The sequence below is a fragment of the Phodopus roborovskii genome, unplaced genomic scaffold (assembly GCF_943737965.1).
Source record: "Phodopus roborovskii unplaced genomic scaffold, PHOROB, whole genome shotgun sequence".
Taxonomy (NCBI): domain Eukaryota; kingdom Metazoa; phylum Chordata; class Mammalia; order Rodentia; family Cricetidae; genus Phodopus; species Phodopus roborovskii.
This window is the reverse complement of record NW_026126567.1, coordinates 17,162,849-17,183,835: the sequence shown is the minus strand read 5'-3', so window position 1 is coordinate 17,183,835 and position 20,987 is coordinate 17,162,849. Positions and strand designations below refer to the sequence as shown.

Sequence of the window (20,987 nt, the reverse complement as noted above, 5' to 3'; positions counted from 1 at the left end):
TAGCTGGTCAGGTTCTGAATCCCTTTGCTCTTTTGCATTTCTGCTAGGCTTGCTCAGGTTTGTACTTACTGAGATGGGACCCTGCAGCCTTTGGTTATGCAGCCAGACATGTCAAGTCAGAAATCAGAGCTTGCTTTTCAAAGCTGAAGAGTCTTGAGTCATCTGTTACTGCAGTAAATCTGGCCAAGGTACATGAAGTGACATTGTCACATTGAAGACCTTGATGGGTTTGCTTAGGCATTTGAAGTGACAGTGAAATCCAGTTTAGGAACATGGATTTTAAAGAGTAAAACTGATGTGTATAAAACAATGGGAAATAAAATACAGAAATCAGAAGTCTAAGCAAGGAAGCAGAAATATTAAAAAAAAAAGTGTGCATTGACCTGTCGACTAGGTGCACCACACTCAGAATTTTACATTGCTTCTATTTAAAATAAGCATACCACACACATGCCATACATGAGTGTATTTTTGCTGGCAATCAAAGAAAAGCAGGACTGTCCTTCCACAAACATGTAATCAGCATTCAAAACAACCTTTTCCAGCTCCCACAGCTTTGGAATATAGCAATTGACATATCTGAAAACCATAATGAGATGTTAATTCTAATTACACACTCAATAATAATTCACATCAATCAAGAAATATTGGCCCCAATAATCCAACTGTGTTTTAACATCAGGAAAGATATGAGGATTTCCTAAGGATACTAGAAAAAATTTACTTAATAGCTTCCTAATGAGTATTCAATGACATCTGAAGATAAATGACTTAAGAAAAAAATTATCTTTTAAAAGAATAAAGGAGCTAGTGGGATGTCTCAGGGAGTAAAGGTCCCTGTAGCCAAGCCTGGGACCTCAGTTCAACCTCCAGGAGCTACATGGTAGATGTGAAGAAATGACTCTGTCCTCCAGGCACATGCTATTTAGGGTGCCCTATCCCCACTCATGGGAAGTAAGTGAATAGAAATGTAATTACATTAAGTTTAAAAGAAAGAAATTGGTTTTTTTTTGTCAGTAGTAGGTTTATTTAGCATATATGAAGCTCTAGATTTAATTCCCTAACAACACACACTCACAACATTAAATACATATACATAGTATGCATATATAATAAAATATTTCGCATATGTCAACTGTATTTAAAAGTATTTTAAAGTGTCACCATAATACTTTTTGGTGAGAGAATTTCCAGTAACTTTATCCCCCAAATTTAAGCCAGCATTTGGGCAGAAATTAGGCATAAAACCAAAACAAGAATTGTAAGTGTTAGAAGGTGATGTCATTAATATTTATAGATAGAATGATTGAATACCTGGAGACTTGAAGGACTGTGAATAACATTAGTAAAATGGGCCTCCATAAATCACAGAGACAGGGATAGCCACATCACACCGTTTTCGGAAAAACCTAAGGGTTTAAAGGTGTCAGCACCTTCCTAAACAAATTCATAGGTTTCTTGCCTGTTTGTTTTTTTATTTGTTACTAGTTTTCTTGTGTATTTCTTGGAATTTTACAACATGGTTCTGAAGTTCATTTTTAACAGTAAAAAAGACTATAGTAGCCAAGAAAAGCTTTTTTTTTTTTTTTTAAAGTGAAGTAATGTATATAATTTAAGGTATGTGCCAGAATCAAAACATAAAAATGCATGTTGGTAAGATTAAAACAATACGGGCCTTGAATCCAGTAGATTTTGATTTCAAGCCAGGCTGTGGTGGCGCATGCCTTTAATTCCAGCACCCAGGAGGCAGAGGCAGAAGGATCTCTGTGAGTTTGAGGCCAGCCTGGATTACAGAGTAAGTTCCAGGACAGCAAAGCTACACAAAGAAGCCATGTCTCAAAACAAACAAACAAACAACAACAAACAAGCAAAACCAAACCAAAAAATCAAAACCAAAAAACAAACAAAAATTGGTTTCAACTCCAAGCCCTGACACCTTAGACTGTCAGTGTTAGTGTCTGTAAATAAAATCTGTAATATATACCCCAGTCATTCCAGTCTCCTCCTCACTGCTCTCTGTCTATCCTTGACCTGGAGCCATCATGGTTGGGGTACCTGTCTCTGCCTCATGTTGTTGGATCTGACCCGGTGAACTGGTGTGGTGAGCACCACTAGGCAGAAGTCATGGTTACAAGCCCGGGGCCCTCAGAAGCTTGAACAGTTTGGCACCTCCTTCCGTCTCTCTGCTGTCAGGAGAAAGGACAGTCACCCTTCAGCCTGGGCCTGGGGGGGATACATGGAGCCCAGCTGCCTCAGCTGCCATGTAGATCTAAGAGAACAGACCATTGCTGTTTGGACCTATTGAGACTCAGTCAATAAAAGGTACCAGCTGTTCCCTTTTTTAGAAGGCGATATGGAAGTTCCCAGGAGTTAACTCAAATACATCTGTTCTGACCTCATTGGACAGAATTTAGACGTGAACTTCTCAACTGAACCATGGAGAAAGAGAGTTCGGTGTGGAAGTGAGGAGAATGGAAGGTGGATGGGATAGTTTAAAAAGTCCTTGTCAGTACTGATGTTTAAACAAAATGGCATTGGTGTGTGTGTGTGTGTGTGTGTGTGTGTGTGTGTGTGTGTGCGCGCGCGCGCAGGAGGGAGGGGTGGTGGGGAGAAGCTGGCCACAGCAAGTGTGTGTGGAGGACCAGGACGACCTTTTAATTTGTTCTCTTTACATCTTTGAAGTCACCAGGATCGTGTGTCAAGTCCTTTACTTATGGAACCATCCCATGGCCCTGTACTGACATTTTAATGACTTAGTTTTTATTAATTTTGCTATTGTCCTGCTAATTCTGAACTGCCGCAGGTAGAATTTGAATAGACGAAACAGGTGTACAGCTGTGTACTACTTTCTCTTGTTCACAGAATATGGGTTGATGCTTATTTTGACCAACATTCACTTCGCACACATGGTTCCAGCCTCTAAGAAAACCTTGCACAGTTCTTCATTTAAGAATATTCTAATAAAAATAAGCAAACTAGGAGGTTGGAGAGATGGCTCAGAGGTTAAGAGTACTGGCTGCTCTTCCAGAGGTCCTGAGTTCAATTCCCAGCAACCACATATTGGTACACAGCCATCTGTAATGAGATCTGGAGTCCTCTCCTGGTGTCCTCTGCAGGCAGACAGAACATTGTGTAAATAATAAATTAAACAAATAAATGCATCTTTAAAAACAAAAAAAGCAAATTCACTTGTATAGTTGTGAGAAAGTGTGTGTGTGTATGTGTGTGTATGCATTTCAAGGTTAAATAGTATACAAACAAATGAATGAGTAAGGGATCAAATTAAAATGGGTTTAGGGCTGTTGGGATCAGGAAGAAGGAAGAAACAAAAGGAAGGAAGGGAAGGAAGGAACGGAAGAAAGGAGGGAAGGGAAGGAAGTAAAGAAAAGGAAGGAAGGGAATGGAGGAAAGGGAAGGAAAGAGGGAAGAAACCTTTAGTATCTTTTCTCCAGCACCCGTATTAGTGGTCGGTTTCCAAGGTTACCCAAAAGACAGCAGAGGGATCTGGTGCTCTAAAAATGACATACTGAGCGATCACTGCAGTAAACATTTTCTGTCATTAGATTAATTATTGGGCTTGTTCACAATCAAAATCAACCAGAATTTCCAGAGGTATCCCAACTACTTGTAGTTACAAATGTCAAATTAAGGCTTGGGGGCTAGGGGAACATAACTAATACTAATAACTAGTAATTAGAAGCAGACTAGCGAGGGTAGTGTGGGCAGTTACTTAGACTTCAAACAGATTTTCAAGATGATTGGCATGTATCCTCGAGGAATCTAGAGACATGAGTCAAATCTCAAGGTGGGCCAGCGAGCGCCCCTCCTCCAGCAGAGCAGGTCTTGAGCGGGTAAGGTCTGTCCTCCAGCTGATGTAGGTAGCAAAGCCTCTAACTCGGCTCTCCAGAGTCCGCTCAGCGCCTGACCCCGCCCACTCCGTCTGCGGCGCTAGGTCTGCTTACTCTCTCCCGTCAGCACTCGGCCCCGCCCAACCTCTCCCAGCCACGTTTGGCCCCACCCGCCCCTCCCGGCCGCGATCGGCTCCGCCCACGCTCTCCCGGCACCGCCCACCGCTCCGGGCCGAGCTCAGTTTTACCCACTGTCTCCCGGCCTCACCCGGCTCCGCCTACACTCTCCCGGCTCCTCCCACCCTCTTCCGGCTCCGCCCACCCCTGCGGGCCGCGTTCGGCCCCGCTCACCCTCTCAGACCCGCGCCCGGCTCTACCCACTCTCTCCCAGCCGCATTCGGCTCCACCCAGTCTCTCCTGGCCGCGCTCCGCCCACCCTCTCCCGGCTCCGCCCACCGCTCTCGGCAGCGCTCTGCTCTTCCCAGGGTCTCCCAGTCGCATTCGGCTCCGCCCACCGTCTCCAGGCCCCGCCCATCACCCCAGGCCCCGCCCACCCTCCGCAGGCTCCGCTCTTTCCACGCTCCCAGCGCAGGCCGCGGCCGAGGGGCGGGGCGGGGCGGCCTGGAGGAACCGCGTTCCCGAGCGGGAGGGAGATCCGCCGAGGAGTTACGGGAAAGTTGTTCCGAGTTCCCGGGAGTTTCCCGGTGTGCTCGCCCGCGTTCGGCCGGCTGCCCGCAGGCTCCTTTCCTCCCTAGCGCCCTCACGGTCCACTCGGCCCCTCTTTTCTGCCTGCTTGCCACCGGCCGCCATGGAGCAGCCGCCGGCGCCCAAGAGGTAACGACGGCGGGAGCGGGATGAGGACGGAAGCCGTGGGGCGGGGGCGGCTAGGCCAGGCCTGCTGCGACCCAGGCGCCCACGGCCCGGCCGCGTCCTTCCGCGAGGCCGGGGGGCCCTGAGGGAACGTCGGGTCTCCACTGCCGACGGCTCGCCCGGGCCTGGCGCCGGGCTCTCCGCCAATCGTGGGGCTAGGAGGGTTAGAGGACGAGGACATCAGTGAACGCTTCTTTCTCCTTTTTTTTTTTTTTCTCTCTCAAGTGTTCTTCATAATATAATATCCCTTCACCTTGAGACGAAAGACTGGTTATTTCCAGTTTAAGTAAATTAAGTATATTAATAGTCGTGCAGAATGCAAAACATGGATATGCTGCAATGACAGGTGTTTCTCTGCGCCTCAAGTTCTGGAGAATTTATGGATACGAGACCCGAGGAATGTTAAGTCAGAACTCCTCCCTCGTATAGTTTTGCATGTAAAAATAGTGGCACTTTGGTGTGTTACGTATTGTTTATGTTTAATGTTGGACCTTTTAGAGGCATATGTGTACAGCATGTTTGAAGTGGTAATTTCAGTGATCTTAGGAAGCTAAGTAAATGCTCATCGATAAAAGTTCATAGTATGCACTCCCTCTGCTCCAAGAGTGAATCAATTAATTGTTTGATGCTGGATAGAAAACATTTAACCTCACTCTTTCATTTTTAATTTACACGGCTCTCTCCGTGAGAGTGCTGTGGTGAAGATTAAAGGCTTCATGTGCTTTGATAGACATCTTTAGATGGAAAGTATCAGACTCATGAGCGTAGAATAATTAAAAAGGTAGGGACTTTGAGAGCAAGTGGTTGTGAATTGTATGATTAGATATGTGAGCCTTGGGGCCTGGAAACCCATCTGTTCATGTGTAAAACAGGGAGGTTGTGGACAGGTTCCAGAAGGCTCTGGAAGCAAGTCACTTGATAGATTTTCTAGCATGTTATTGGTGTCTGTCTTCTAGTGTGCAATGGATACCCCCTGCCCCTCAGTAACATGGAAGAAAACCTGAAACTTTTTTTTTTCTTTTTTTTTGTTTTTTTCTTTCTGCTTTAGAAGGGTAGCAAAGAGGATCTCTGAGCCCATGGCTTAGGTTGATTTGAATGACTGAATCCCAGTCATTATTGATTAGCTCTACTCTAAATTATCACTTTCATTAGTGTTGTAAGAAAATGCATGTGCCTGACCAGACATCAGTGAACCTGGACAATTGGAACTTGTGGGTGATAATTCCACAGTGATTTATGCTTTGCAAAGCAGTGGTTGCAAATATGACAAGAGTGCATGCATGCATGCTTGCAATCGCATATTTGCACACACTCTTGTGCATGTAAGCCCATGTCTTGTGTGGAAGCTAGGACGACTAGCAGGAGTTGTTTCTCTTTCACCATGTGAATCCTGGGGTTTAAACTCAGGTGATCTGGCTTGGTGCAAGTGCCTTTACCTGCTGGGTGTTTTTGTGTCCCACCAGAATGGCATTTCTAAAAAGCAAAAGATATGGGAAACATTTTTTTTATATCTTATTATCGCATTGTTTTTCATAGCATTTCCAACTCATAATATTCATCCTCACACCAACTCTGTGGGACAGGTTGGATTACAGAAAGCAGTCTTATTTTATAGATGAAGATACAACAGATTTGCCACAAAGAAGCTTAGGAGTTACTGACTGAATTTCTGTGTTACTATTTTGGTCTTTGCTGTCTAGTAATAAAGTATAGATGCCATTGTTGAAATTGTATTGTTTGCCAGGAAATTTATTCATTGTGACTTAACATTGGATTTTTTTTTCTCCTGAGGCTCACTAGGAGGTTTTTCTTATGTGTGCAAGTATCTGTGTGCTTGTACAATGAAAGGAGATATAGAAGTCTTAAGCACCCTCATCTTCATGGTCTGCCATTGACTGAAGCATTATTATGTGATGTGATTGGTGCATACTGTCCTTTGGTTAGTCATCTTGAGAAGTAATCCTGGCCTTACCACCTACTCTGCTAGTTCTAAACTTAAGTATCTTCACCTGTAAAATATGTCATGGGAATGAAATGCGCTCATGTGTAGAGCACTTAGTAATGTGCTTCATAGTATGAAGTATGTTTAGTACAATTCTATTGTTAGTTGCGTATTCTACTAATAAATGAAGCACATAGAAGTTAAGTAACTTGGTTAAGCAAGAGTGCCAGAATCTGATGGGCTCCAAAAGCAGTGTGTGAATGGAAGTTTCTGTCCCTGTTCCTTGGCTGTTCAGTCCCAAGTAAACACACAGAGGCTTATATTAATTATAAACTGTTTGGGCTATTGTTCAGGTTTATTACTAACTAGCTCTTACAACTTAAATTAACCCATAGTTCTTACCTATGTTTAGCCATGTGGCTTGGTACCTTTTCTCAGTAAGGCAATCTCATCTTGCATCCTCTGTGTCTGGCTGGCAACTGTGTCTCAGCCTTTCCTCTTCCCAGAATTCTCCTAGTCTGGTAGCTCCTCTATACTACCTGCCTGGCTACTGTCAGATCAGCATTTTTTAAATCAATACGAGTGACATATGTTTACAGTGAACACAAGCATTATCCCACATCAATGGTGTGTGCTCCTATTACACAGAGTGTTGCCTTTTATATATATACATATATATATACACATATTTATTTATAACATATATATAATATATATATATATATTTATAATATATATACTTATAATATAATGTGGTGCTCATCTTCTCTGCAATGTCTGGACCCTCAGTTCACTTCCTCTTAATCTCAGCAAAAGTGCCACCCATCCTTTCTGCTCGGAGTAACACTACATTAACATTCAGATGTGTTTTCGCTGTACTTCTCAAAAAATGTTTAACCATGGAGACATTTTTACAGGTGAAGGCTGTGTTTGGGATGGTGGTGGGGCAGAACCAGCTTTCCATAGAAGAGTTTGCTTTATTTTCTCCTACATGTAGCTTCCAGTTTACTTTGCTACAATCCCAGTTTGATATAGTATTGGGCAGGGGGCTGGGTTCTGTTCTGTAGTCTAAGTCTGTGGCCTCCTCCCCAGCCTATGTGACAAAGTGAGCCTGGCCTCAGAAAGCTTTCCTGGTGATCTCTGTCTGGCTGCAGGCCATGGGTGCTCCCAGTTTTGTTTTTGTTCATGCTGCTGCTTTAGACAAGTTTGTGTTAGCTGGCTATGATGGTGCATGCCTGCAATCCTAGCACACAGGCGGAGAAGGGAAGATCACTAGAGATTTGAGGCCAGCCTGGGCTACATAGTGAGTACCTGGCCAGCCTGGACTATAGAGTAAAGCACTGTCTAAAAAAAATAAAATAGAGAGAAGGAAAGTTTGTTGTTATTATTGTTGTCATTTTCCTGTAGTCTGTTTTATTCTTCCGTCAAGGCCTGTTTCATAAAGTGTCTTCCCTGGGTGCTTTCTTTCTACCCTGAGATATTTCTCAGGCTTCCTAATGTGATACTCATTTGATTATGTGCTGTGCCCTTTTGTTCTTTCTTTTTTAATTACAAAATTTTAGGCATCCAAAACTTAATGAAAACTAATTTAACTGATGTATGTATCATCACCCAGCTTAAGAAATAAAATATTCTGAGTTCGATTGATGCCCTCTGTGTGTATGCCTTCCCAGTTGCATCTCCTTCTCACACCCAAAGGATGTCATCCATACTGAAATGGGTGTTTGACCTTTACATAGTACCTTTATAAAACATGTGAGCATATTATGTAGCTTTGTCACCGACTTTAGATTTTCCTTCTTTTGCTATCATTCTTATCTGGGGGCTGGAGAGTCTGTAGTGTTCAGCCCTGTTTTAGAGTCAGAGCTGTGGATTCCTAGGCGGTCTCGTATGGCACCTCTCATCCTCCAGTTCATGCATTCAGTGTTCTTAACAAGGCTAGTATAGAACATAGTTAATACATGTAGGTGCCTGTCATATATTCCAGGTACCACAATGGTTTCTAGATGCCCACATTTTTGAGTTTTGTCATACTGCACGTCAGAAACACGAGAATGCTGGTTGTTGGAAGTATATGTAGTTCGGGTTTAGTAGAAAAAAGACAATGGAAAGGTTGAGTGAGCTAGCTGTTGAAGGATACTTTCAAGATGGTTAACTCCTTTTTGATTTAAGCTGCAGTTAGTTAAGCTGAAGACATTAAAGAAATGGTATGAATAGGTAGTTTGTGGGAAGTTGAAGGTTTAAGTAAAAGAATTGGGGGTTCAGAGTATATTTACATAATTGAAAAATGAAGATAATCTTTAGTCAGATATTTTTAATAATGGCTGAAGTTGGAAATTGTTATGAGGAATCAAAAGCAAACATAGAGGACTAAGTAGATAACATTCATGTTTTCCTTAGCATGAAAACATGAACTAGCTTGTGACATCCCTATGCATGATCCTAGGCTGGGAGTTGGAAATGCAAACTCATGTCAGAGGAGTCTGAGCATGTGGGAGTTGGAGTGGGTGGGATAAGGCAGCAGAGCAGAAGATGCTATTACAATTGTCAAGACTGTGTAGGTGTTGTACTGAGAGAGTGGACTTGTCCGTATTTATAATACATAGGTCCTCAGAATGATGGCAGCTAAATTCTTGCAGATTCACGGAGGGAAGAACTAGAGTTGTCTTTGATGAACTCTGAGAACTCTTAAAAAAGTAAAGTAGACAGCTGATCTAGGAAGAAGGAGTTAGGCAAGTTTCCAACTTCATTTAATTCAGTCTGTTCAATTCTGATTTTTGTGGCACTGGGGAATCAGACCCCAGAGTCTCATACATGCTGGCATGCACCTCTGTGGGTCTGTACTCACAGACCAGAAATTTGCGATTCTAGAACCAGACAAGTGGAGATGAGTGTGACAGTGGAGTATGGAACACTTCAGGGGAGCAGACTTCAGTTGCACATTGAGACAAGAGGTAAACTGCGACTCTAGGTGACTTTGAGTAATAAATAGTTTATCTGTTGTTCTTTAGGAATGAGGCATAGGATTTCTAAGTACTGAAGCATTTCTTAGAAATGTAGAGGAAGAGATATCAATGTCTATATCTATTTCTAAATCATCTATTTATCTACCATCTGTATGTATTTCTCTATATCTATGAACCAAGCTAGGTTGAAATTAGCTTTTCTGATGTAATCTTGTCACATGTGTTTATTTGTAGGTGTGTAGGCAAGTACACACACACATGTACTTGCACATGTAGGAGCCAATTCTCTCCTCATACAATGTAGGTCCTGGGAATTGAAGTCAGGCTGTCAGGCTTGGTGGCAAGTGCCTCCTTTACCTGCTGAACCATTTTTCTGGTTTTTTTTTTTCCCTATTTTTTTTTTTTTTTTTTTTTTTTTTTGGAGCTAATCTAAATGCTCATTCCAAAAAGCTTTAATAAATGGTATATGTGCTTTAAAGTAAGCTTATAAAATAACAGGCCTCCCTTCCTTCTTCCTCCCATGTTGAATTCCTTGCCCCATCTCCCTTTTTTCTCCTCCATGGCACTTGTGCCCCACTCTCCCGTCCCCAGAGCTCCTCCCTTGTCCACTTTCCTAGCTTCTGTGATCATTCCAGTTTATACATTAAAACCTAAATATTTGTAGCTAAGAGTAATAAATAAGAGGGAACATGTGGTGCTTATCTTTTTGGTTCTGGGCTATTACACTCAGTGTAATATTTTTCATTTCTGCCCATTTACCTGAAGAATCATTTTTTTCTTTACATCTGTATAGAATTCCATTTTGTATATACACCACGTTTTCACTATTTATCAGTTGATGACACCTGCATATGACACACACACACACACACACACACACACACACACACACACACACTTTACATGGAGTTACCCCACTTGAAGGATAATGTTCCCCCAGGAACTATATATAGTCTGTCTAACAAAAACACCAGTGCCAGGCAAGGGATACTTCTTTTGAGTTGTTGGGCAAAGGTCCAAGAGAGCCCCTGTGGTAATTTTAATGTAATTGCCCTCCATAATATCATAGGGAATGGCACTATTAGGACATGTAGCTTTGTTGGAGTAGGTATGACCTTGTTGGAGGAAGTGTTGTGGGTTGGGCTTTGAGGGGGTTGTGCTCAAGATTGTCACCCAGTGTCTGAGACTATATCCTGTTGTCTTGGGGATGTAGGACTCTCAGCTACTTCCCCAGCGCCATGTCTGTCTGCATGCTGCCAAGCCCCCCACCATGATGATAATGGACTGAATCTTTGAATTGTAAGCGAGCCACCCCAATTAAACGTTGTCCTTTATAAGGGTTGCTGTGGTCATGTTGTCTCTTCACAGCAATAGAAACCCAAACTAAGACACCTCCCAAACAGCATAGGGATTGCCATTGCTCTTGCTTTCTTGCCAGACTTTGAATGTAAGACTTTATTGAGGAACACACCATACCCCTTGGCTATAGGACTTGGAGAAATCATATTAGTATTGACTTGGAAGCCTCCTCCTGGAGGGCTGGTTTTCATAGTGATAGAAGGTGCTGTGCAAACTGCCACAGGAAAAGTTATCAGCAGTCCCACATAGCTATAAAGCCTAAGAACCATAGCAATGACCTATGGACAAGATATCCCCAATAGGGCAGTAGTGGCACTTATATCTTGGGGGTACCAACAGATGTCTAGTTGGACTTCTTGATAGGAGAGAAGTCATGCCTAGTGCTGTAAACCTAGCTAAGAACCCATGGCTGGAGAGGCTATACACTCAGAGGAGACCCTGTTACTATCATTTTTCCATGTTAATATAATTACCAAGTCCTTTCTAAATACTTATCCTTATAGATAAGTGCCATTCTCACCCCTCACCAAAGAATTGGAGTGTTTGCAGCGAGCAGATGGAGGCGACTGTAGAGACTCACAGCTGGTCACAGCAGTCATTCAGAGTGCAGAGGACAGGCGACTATGGACTGCTCAGCCTCCTGCCCTGTCATGAACGAAGGGTGGAGAGAACCAGGTGACACAGGATGGCTGAGGGAGTCTCTTCTGAACACAGCAGGATATTGCGTTAAGCACTTTCAGCCGTATGATTGCCTGCATAAGGCTTGTGTGAGACCAGTCCGGCAGACATGCCAGCATGGGTAGAGGGAAAGTTCACAAGGTCCCATCCTTAGAGGAAAAGTTGTAGGTTGTCAAGAGCCATTGAGGGAAGGTTTTCCTCAGAAAAAACCTCTGTGTTAGTTTGCCCAACCCTGAGTAATCAGCCCTAAACACATATGGACAACAATTAATTGGATCCATTTGGTTCTTGTGAGTTATTTGTGTTTAATATTATATCTATGTATAATATATATAATCAATAATAAGTACAGAAGAAGAGGCCATCAGTTTGAAAGAGGTAATTTGGGGTTGGGAAGGGAGAGGTAGAAGTACAATGCACTTATGTATGGAATTCGTGAACTAAAATAAAAAAGTTTAAATTGAATATCTCTTACTTGGATTGAAAGGGAAAAGTGAATAGTTATAATTTGGAGAATTAAGAAAATGTAGTTTGAAAAAAGTGTTTGTTGAACTAGAGATGTCGCATCAGGTGACCATACATCAATGACTTTCAAAATACATTTAAAAACATAAGTACAGAGATTCCTCAGCATGTGCGTGTCCATATCTCAAATAGAAGTTTTGTGAAATGTACTGTTTTCTGATTTCTATTTTCTTGTTTGCTTCATTACAAAAAGATGGTCTTAAACTACATTATTTTCATGATTCACTAGTGAGTGATGACTTATGGTTTGAGTGTATCTTAGTGATGGTCAGGGACTGACATCACCATCTCCATTGTACTCAGTAGAGGCGATGGATGACATTGCCAAAGGTGCCTGGGCTGGAGGTACTTCGATGACATGTAGATGCTGTGGAAACTGTCTTTTAAGATGTTAGGAAGGGAAAAGTTGATGGAGACCGAGGATACTAATATTGAAAGTTACTGTTTGGAGAATAATGTGGCATGCCCAGTAAAAGTATGGGAAATGTGAAATGATGATCTGTGATGTCTGACAGTTTACAAAGCAATGTCTGATGTGTGATGTTTGCTGTGAGGCCAAGGCTTGTTTGTCTCCTGGTGTGTGCTGAGAAACATGCAGCCAAAGAGAAGATGATTTCATCCAGCCGTAGAGACGATGGCCTCCATTTCTGACTCTACCAGCTCCACTGTCTGAAACTATGAAGTGTTTGCTCTCTGCTAGATTGTTCTTTAGTTCCAAGCTTCCACTCTGCTGTGGTTTTCAAGTGTCTCCTGTGTGTTAGGATTGTTCTAATTTCAAGAAGCCTATAGCTCTTAGAACAGAGAATCTATATTTAAAACACTTTCTTTTTTAATATATATTTATTATTTTTTCTTATTTTACATACAGATCCCAGTTCCCTTTCCCTCCCTCCCTCTCATGACCCTCACCCCCCCCCCCCCCCGCCCTACTCCCTAATCCACAGGGAGGGTGTAAAACATTTTCTTATAGTAATATTAAAGTTTTAAGTTGAATGAATGGAAGTAGCAGATATGGAAACAGACATGTCTGAAACTATGTTTGTTATGTGCTGTGAATATTAAAGTTCGGATTACGTTTGAGGTTTTGGAAGTACACCAAAGATTATATATTACAAATCAACTTCAGAGGAAAATGAGGGCTGCCTGGACAATAACTGATAATTGATATAGTTAGCATTGCTTTGGGTTCTGAAAAGCCTATGGGTTCATGTGATGATTTTGAGAAAAGGAGGTGAATTGAATAAAATTTTTAGTTATCAGAATGTTGATACACACATGTATATTGAGGAAGCTGTAGTATTTGTATTCCAAGGATGGAAAATTTCTGTATTTAAAACAGAATATTACCCTCTGTCCAGGTCACTTTGGTTCTCTGAAATCTTCAGACCAATGTACTATAATTGGAAAGGAACGCAAGTTGCCCTTGTTAAACTTTGTGAAGTAATTATATATTTGGGGAGGACAAACTGAAGATAACAGAACATTTCTGTCTCTCTTGAGCCATATAGTATGTTGGTTGTTCCTTCTCCCATTTCTTGTGATCACTGCTTACGGCTTTTAGACGTGGCTTCACTCAAAGACTTGTTATTCATAGATCCAGTAATCATTTATGGATTGCTTTCCAAGTGCCAGCTTGGAAACAGATGGGGAGTTTGCCCTCATATAACATACACTCTTAATTGGAGCTTGAGCTCTGGGAGCTGGAAGTAGTACACATACACACGAAAGTGCTAGAACCTTCCTAGGGAAGTGGAAGGAGGCTTTTCTGATGGAGTGATATATAGGTTCCAACAGGACATTGAAAGATTCAATTGGAGGGTGTCGGTGGTGGTGATGGTGATGGTGGTGGTACAGAATGTCATTCAGCCAGTGGGAAAGCTGTGGGAATAGCTGAAGGGGGATCGAAATGAGGCCATTATGACTGGGTTGTTGGATGGGAGAAAGTGGTTGGGGATGATGTCAGAGATGGGCAGAGAGTCAGTGATGCCAGAGATGGAAGGAATGTGGATCTAAGCCAGGATGTTGAGGGCTGTCATTAAAGGGTTTAAAGGAGTCTTTTAAGCAACTTACAATTTAAAAAGACCATTATGTTAACTCTGGGAAGATCATGGAAGGTTTATAATAAAAACAGAGGGCTGGAGAGCTGCCTCAGCAGTTAAGAACATTTACTGCTCTTGCAGAGGACCTGAATTTGGTTCCTAGCACTTGCAAAACAGCTCACAACCTTCTGAAACTCTAGCTCTAGATGGTCTGACCGCTATAGGCACCAGGATGCATACAATGTGCACACATATATGCAAGCAAAATGCTCATAAAACCATAAAGTATGAATGGATGCACACAGAGAAACAGACTATACAGTAATTCATACAATTGGAGTAGTCAGTGGAAAGAAGAGAAGTGGACAGATTTAAGTTGTTTTGGATTTAGAATAAAGTACTCACTGATAGCCAATGTAGTGAATGAAGAAGGCAGAATCAATTCTGATTCCTTGCTTGTGCTTGAACAACTTGGAAGCTGGGGTTAGGGTTGGGGGAACAGAAAGAACAGGGCTGGCTATATCCTCTCTCTAGGAATCCACACTGCTAGAAAAATGATTCCTTTCGGTCTGAAGTGTGATCTTAGGGGATTCCATCCAAAAAGGAAGCAAGTAAGTAGGGGAAAATGGGCACTAGCTTTGTGTTTTTGCTTCTTGTTGTAACCAGATTGAAGAATAGTAGCATACCTAACTTGTTTTAGGTATGTTCAGATATGACAGTGACCTGCCATTAAAAAAAAGTCTTTTCATTGCAGTATCAAACACCAGCACAACACAGACATATTGCTCAGTGAACTGTTCTAAGACAGACACATTTGTAATAACCAGGCAGAAGCACTTTCTTGGCAAAGTAACCATTATCTTGACATTCACAGAATAACCTGCAGTTATGACAGGAGCTGCCCATGTAATCGTTAGGCCCTCTATCCCTTTTGTTTTCTCACTGAAGAACGGAGGTTGTTTGAACTGTAGAGTCTCACAATCCCTACTTTCCTGATTGCTTACTCAGGATTCAGTCCAGCCGGCTTCTTTGAGCTCTGTGTTTCCAGCAGATGGGCAGCTGGATCTAGAGATGGATCAGGCTCAAGTTGGATTGCCTAGACATTGTTATAGATGGGCTCTGGCAAGACCTCAGCAGTCTCTTAATATCTAATTATCTCCCATTTTTTTTGGGGGGGGGGGTGAAGCAGCTGCTAATGGTTAATGTTTATTTCTTTTAATTTATTGGGTGATGCAGAATGGTGAAAATCTTGTCTGGACCATTTTGATTTCTTTTGTTACTTGGATTGTATTTATAAGCCACTTCCTCTCACTTTCTGTTTGGTTCCCAGTAGTGTCATTTATATGAGAACACAGGACAAGTGCCTGCTTCTTTCCTGTTACTTGCCCTGTTTAAGGTAATGACTCAGTTCCTTTCTTCCTTCACAAAGGACAAATCCTTTCTTTGTTTTAAGTGCCATTAAGGGGAGAAGGATTTTTAGTTACTGCAGTTACTATACTTGAGCTGAAATAGTCCTATCCATTGTCAGTCTTTTTAGGAGACAATATAGTCCCGAGGGCCTGGGCCTTTGTTTATTTTCTTGTCAGCTGTGACAAAACACAGCACATTTAGTACATTTCCTCTTCCATATTTGGAGTTAACCATTTCTTTAAAGAAGCTCTTTTTTTTTTTTTTTTTTTTTTTTTTTTTTTTGTGAGAAATGGTATATTAAAACCCCTAGTCCTGGTGCTAATTGTAGGTAGATGAGCCCATTAAGTCTCTCAGCCTCTGGTACATTCTGTGAAAATGTGATGGCACTGTCCATTTTGAGCTTGTGGTGATTTGAATAGGACTGGCCCTCATAGGCTCACATGTTTGAACGCTTGGTCTTTAGGGAGTGGTACTATTAGGAGCCCTGTCCTTGTTGGAGTAGGTATGGTCTTGTTGGAGGAAATTGTCATTGGGGATGGGCTTTGGGGTTTCAAAAGCCCAAGCCAGGCCCAGTGTCTCTTTGTGTTACCTGAGGATCCAGATGTAAAACTCTCAGCTCCTTCTCCAGCACCATGTCTCCTGCCTGTCACCGTGCATCCCACTATGATGACAGTGAACTAAACCTCCAAACTATACAACAGCCCCAACCAAATGTTTTTCCTTATAAAAGTTGCTGTGGTTACAGTGTCTTTTCACAACAGTAAAACATTAATTAAGACAGAGCTCTTTTCTTCGGATAACATCTAAATTACATGTATTTTCTAACTTTGAGTCAGAAGTTGGGCTTGTATGGACTCATGGTACCTTAGCGGCTATAGACTTCTACTTCCTGTTCTCTGTTTACTCTGATCTGAACTCCCAGTTTCTCAGTTTTACAACCTTTAGATGCTTTAGATAACTCTTGTAAGTGAAAAGGGTCTAGAAAAATAAAAGGCTACAAATCAATACTGCTATTGGTAAGGTCAGATTTCCAGCCCTCCCTAAGTTTTGAATAGAATTTTAGTTTGCCTTCTCTTCTGCATATAGAAGTGTATCTATGTACAAATTAATTATAAAAGACTTTAGAGTACCCACATTTTCAACAGCTCATAAAGTTTGGATTATAGAGAATGAAGATACATTATTGCTTTGAGCAAAATTTGTAATTCATGTGTTTTCCAAGAAATTAAAAGATGTCAAGGAATGGAATCCCTGTGGAACATAGAGAAGTGACTGTGTGTGCCATTGCTGTGCAGCTGGGTAGCACTGAGGGGTCAAGCAGAGCAGCAACTGTTTGTGCTACCCAGAAAACAGCCCCTACCTATTCATGATGCCTGTACAGAACTGAGTCTGATCCGCTGAATGATGTGGATGCTTACTGTTGTCTGGGTGTGAACTGGGCTTGATGTGAAGGTTCTGTTAGAACCTTCACTGACTCTTGGGGGAGTCAGTGAAAAACAGTATGAATGAGTAGACCCCTGTTGGATGTGTAAAGAGTATCTTGGTGAAGATGTATGAATAGACTCAGGTTGGAAGTGTAGAGTGTTTTGGTGAAGATGTTCCCTGTTGGAAGTGTAAAGAAATAATGTCTTGGTACAGATTGTGTTGTTATTCTTCCGATGGTAGATCTATGGGTTTCATATAGAAGCATCCCCCTCCCCCTCTTTGAATTAATATTTCTGTAGTCAAGGCTGGCCTTGAACTCGCTGTGTAATGAGGATGACCTTCTATACTGGATTTACTGGGTACATTTCCAGATCTGTTTTATTTATATTTTCTGGGCTCACAGATTTTGAAAAATTAGTAATTAAGAAAGTGACTTCAGTAAAATGCTTCAGGGACAGGGACTATTTAGCTTCATGTAAGTTTCTTACAAGAAAGTAAGAAGGAATAATATCACTTTCCAGTTGATCATTAGTAAAAAATCTTTCTCAGGAAACAAAAACTAGAGCTTAGGGAGGAGAGGATAGAGAAGAATCAAATATTTTCCTTTTTAGCTCCTTGTCAAGAAATTATAATTTTATAGAATTTTTGGGCAAAGAGCCCATTCTGAGAGGAAATAGAGCTGACAACAACACTTGTATTTAATTAAATATTTCTTCTATCATATGTGTTTCCTTAGGTGGTTTAGGTACATTGTAGTGGCAATAATTAACTTGGTCCTGAGTTTAATAACATCTTCTAAAGGTAGATGCACTATGATACCATGAGATTGCATCTGTTTCATTATTAGGACAGTGATACAAGCTGGTGAAGAGTATCAGAGTCAGGTGGGTCTTAGTTCTGGTGGCCACAGCTCACTGCACTGACAGGCCAGTTACTTTACCTTTCTTCTGTCTTAGTGTATTTGTAAAATGGTTGCTGTAATAGTTCCTTTTGGGGAGCTACAGGGCAGTTAAATAAAGTATAAGTTATAAAGTGTATATCTGTGAAAATAATTTCCAAAATGTTGAGAAAATATGGGTCTGGTATTGCCAGCATCTTTAGGGATATTCATAACTCTCCAAGGGCTTACAAGGACAGCTTTCACTTGGGCACAGAGAAGTCTAGAGATAAACATTTACTGAACATTTATAAATTGTTTAGCTTCTGAAAGGCAGAAATGAGCAGGAAATGATGACCCCTGAATTTTATTAGTTTGAGGAAAAATGTACTTCCTGTAGTTGACATAAAAAAGATGTTTGATGTTGTAGATTCAAAGTCATATTTATCACCATGCATAGCCTAGAGAATGTTTATTGTTAAGCTCTAATTTGAGAATATTTTGAGTTTAAAGCAGTGGTAGAGAACAAACCCAGGTCCTCATAAGTGCTGTGCTGTATGTAATGCCTGAAGAACATGTAACTGCAGCCTCAAGCTTTGAGATGTGCATTTGGCTGTTGTTCACCAGGGTTATGCTGTAGAACTGAAGGAAAATGATCCTTGACTAGAGAGCTAGAATTGGCTGGAGATGTGTCTTCAAAAGCTGTAACTAAGACAAATAGCCCACATATAAAAACAAGCAGAAAAATCTCAAATAAACAACTTAAGATTTCAGCTTAGAGCACTAGACAAACAAGAACAAACAAATCCCAACCTAGCAGACTTCCAGAAACAGATCACAAAGTACAGAGAGGAAGTGAATGGAAGAGAAATGAAACTAAGACCGAAGATCATTGAACAGCTGATTCTTCAAAAAGACGAAATTGACAACAAATTGAGAGAAAAATAAAATAAGGTCAGAAAGATGGAGACATTTCCACTGACAGACAAAAGTGCCAGAAGGTCTTTGGAGGTTATGAAAACGATACTCAGTCAATTTCATTGCCAAGAAATGGGAAGCCTGAACTGACAGCAGGTGACGAGAATGAAAAGATCCCGGTGACAAGAAATCCAGACCTCACAGCTACTCTGCCGTGTTCTACTAAGCAGAGAGCCATTGTCACGTTCCCTGAAGTTGAACAAAAAGAACCAAGAACAAAGGACTTGAAGAGATGCTTCTCAAAAGAAGGTACACACATGGCCAAGTCCTCCATGAGAAGATGTCCAGCACTAGGAACCATCCAGGAAATGGGAAGCAGAACCACTAAAGACTGTGAAACCTTTATAGGTTGGCTGCTTTTAAAGACCCGAGGCTTGAGAGATGGCTCAGTGGTTATGAGCACCTGCTACTATTTTTCCTTTTCTTTTGTCGGTATAGCTTTATTTGCAAGTATTCATTGCGAAGAGTCATTGGTCTGGTTCGAGGCCTCTGGTTTCTGTTACACTATCGATGCTGAGTCCTCACTGGAGCTCCTCTTGGATATCCTGTTGTTGCCCTGTGTTGTGGAGATTCTGCAGCTTTGGGTATGCAGGACCGGCCCTTTCTCATCATGTTGCAGCAGATCACAGATGGGGTGGATGTGTGGGTGGGCCCACTTATAACCCTGGTTCTGGGCCTGGGTAGTTAGTTGCAGGGTTGGTCAGCCTACCAGCTCTTTCCCATCCTTACCGCCTGAGTGAGCTCTCCAGCATTCCCTGGGCTGGTTCACTCTAAGCAGTGAGGCGCACAGGGCAGGACCAGTTCTTCTGATTTCATGTCCTCAGGGTCAGCACATTCACACCTAGACCATTAGGGCTACCTCTACTGTGCTGCCCAGAGGAGGTACAGGGCCTGCTCTCCCGACTGCTGCAGATGGTAAAGGGGAAGCAGGTTTGTTGCCTGCCTGCCATTGGGGGGTTGCTACTCTTTGTTTATTTTAGGACCCAGATGACAACCTATAACTTGAGTTCCAGGGATCTAACACCCTCTTTTGGCCTCTGAGGGCATTGAGCTTACATGTAGTACCCATACATAACACCTGTGAAACACTCATACCTAAAGTAAACAAACAAACAAATTGTGGTGGTTTGAATAGATATAGCTCCATAGACTCATATGTTTGAATGCTTGGCCCATAGGAAGTGTGGCCTTGTCAGAGTAGGTGTGGCTTTGTTGGAGGAAGCATGCCATTGTGGGGGTGTTCTCTTATGCTTAAGTTTTCCCCATGTGGCATACAGTCTCTTTCTGCTACCTGAGGATCGAGATGTAGAACTCTCAAGTACCTTTCCAACACCATGTCTGCCTGCATGTGCTGTGTTTCCCAAGTAAGCCACCCCCAATTGAATGTTTGTTTATAATAGTTGCTGTGGTCATGGTGTCTCTTAACAGCATAAAAACCCTAACTAAGACAAACCAAATAAAACCCAAAGTAAACAAAAAACCCAAGAAAGGGCAAAAAACAAACCAAAACCAAGACCCAAGACCAAACTCAGAAACAGAGTGCCTGAAAGTCTTTCTAACACGGTTACACTTGGCACACTGCCAATGGGAATATGTTGTTGATAAAGTATGAGAGTTTCCCAAAGCACATTGACCTGGGATTATAATATTTTCTAGGTTTGTATTTGAGATGAACTTTTTTATGCTTTTCACGTTTGGGCTTTTCAGTTATTAGTGGTGTCCAGTTTTATCCTTGTTCCTGCAAATGACAGGATTTCATGTTTCTCACAGACTGGCATTGTCTTAAGTGTGCACGTAACTTTCCTTTATCTGTTTGTCAGTTAACAGATACTGATTATTGATAATTGAGCATAGTGTTGTAGGGAATGAAATGCAGAGTACTGACTTTTGTCTCTCTTGTGTATATACTCAGTAGTGGGGTTGCTATCCTGTTTATTCTTTAAACCATTCTCAATTCTGCTTGCTTCAAAGTGTCACGCACCTTTAGATGTCAGATTAAGAAAACTTAGGGTTGCATGAGTGCCAAATTTAACTTCTAGAGTTACAGCAGATGACTCACTTTTTGACTTC

At 41.7% G+C, this 20,987-nt stretch overlaps 1 protein-coding gene across 3 annotated transcripts in view; it reads left to right on the top strand.

Moving 5' to 3' along the window:
• Positions 1-4,415: 4,415 nt before the first annotated feature.
• Stk3 (serine/threonine kinase 3) overlaps positions 4,416-20,987 on the top strand; it is a 181,495-nt gene continuing 164,923 nt past the window's right edge. For 2 of the 3 annotated variants that reach the window (XM_051202615.1, XM_051202616.1), the window contains exon 1: positions 4,416-4,682. In XM_051202615.1, coding sequence (XP_051058572.1) covers positions 4,657-4,682 — 26 coding nt within the window. In that variant the 5' untranslated portion in view covers positions 4,416-4,656. The remainder of the gene's footprint in view (positions 4,683-20,987) is intronic. The other variant, XM_051202617.1, reaches the window with a different exon arrangement.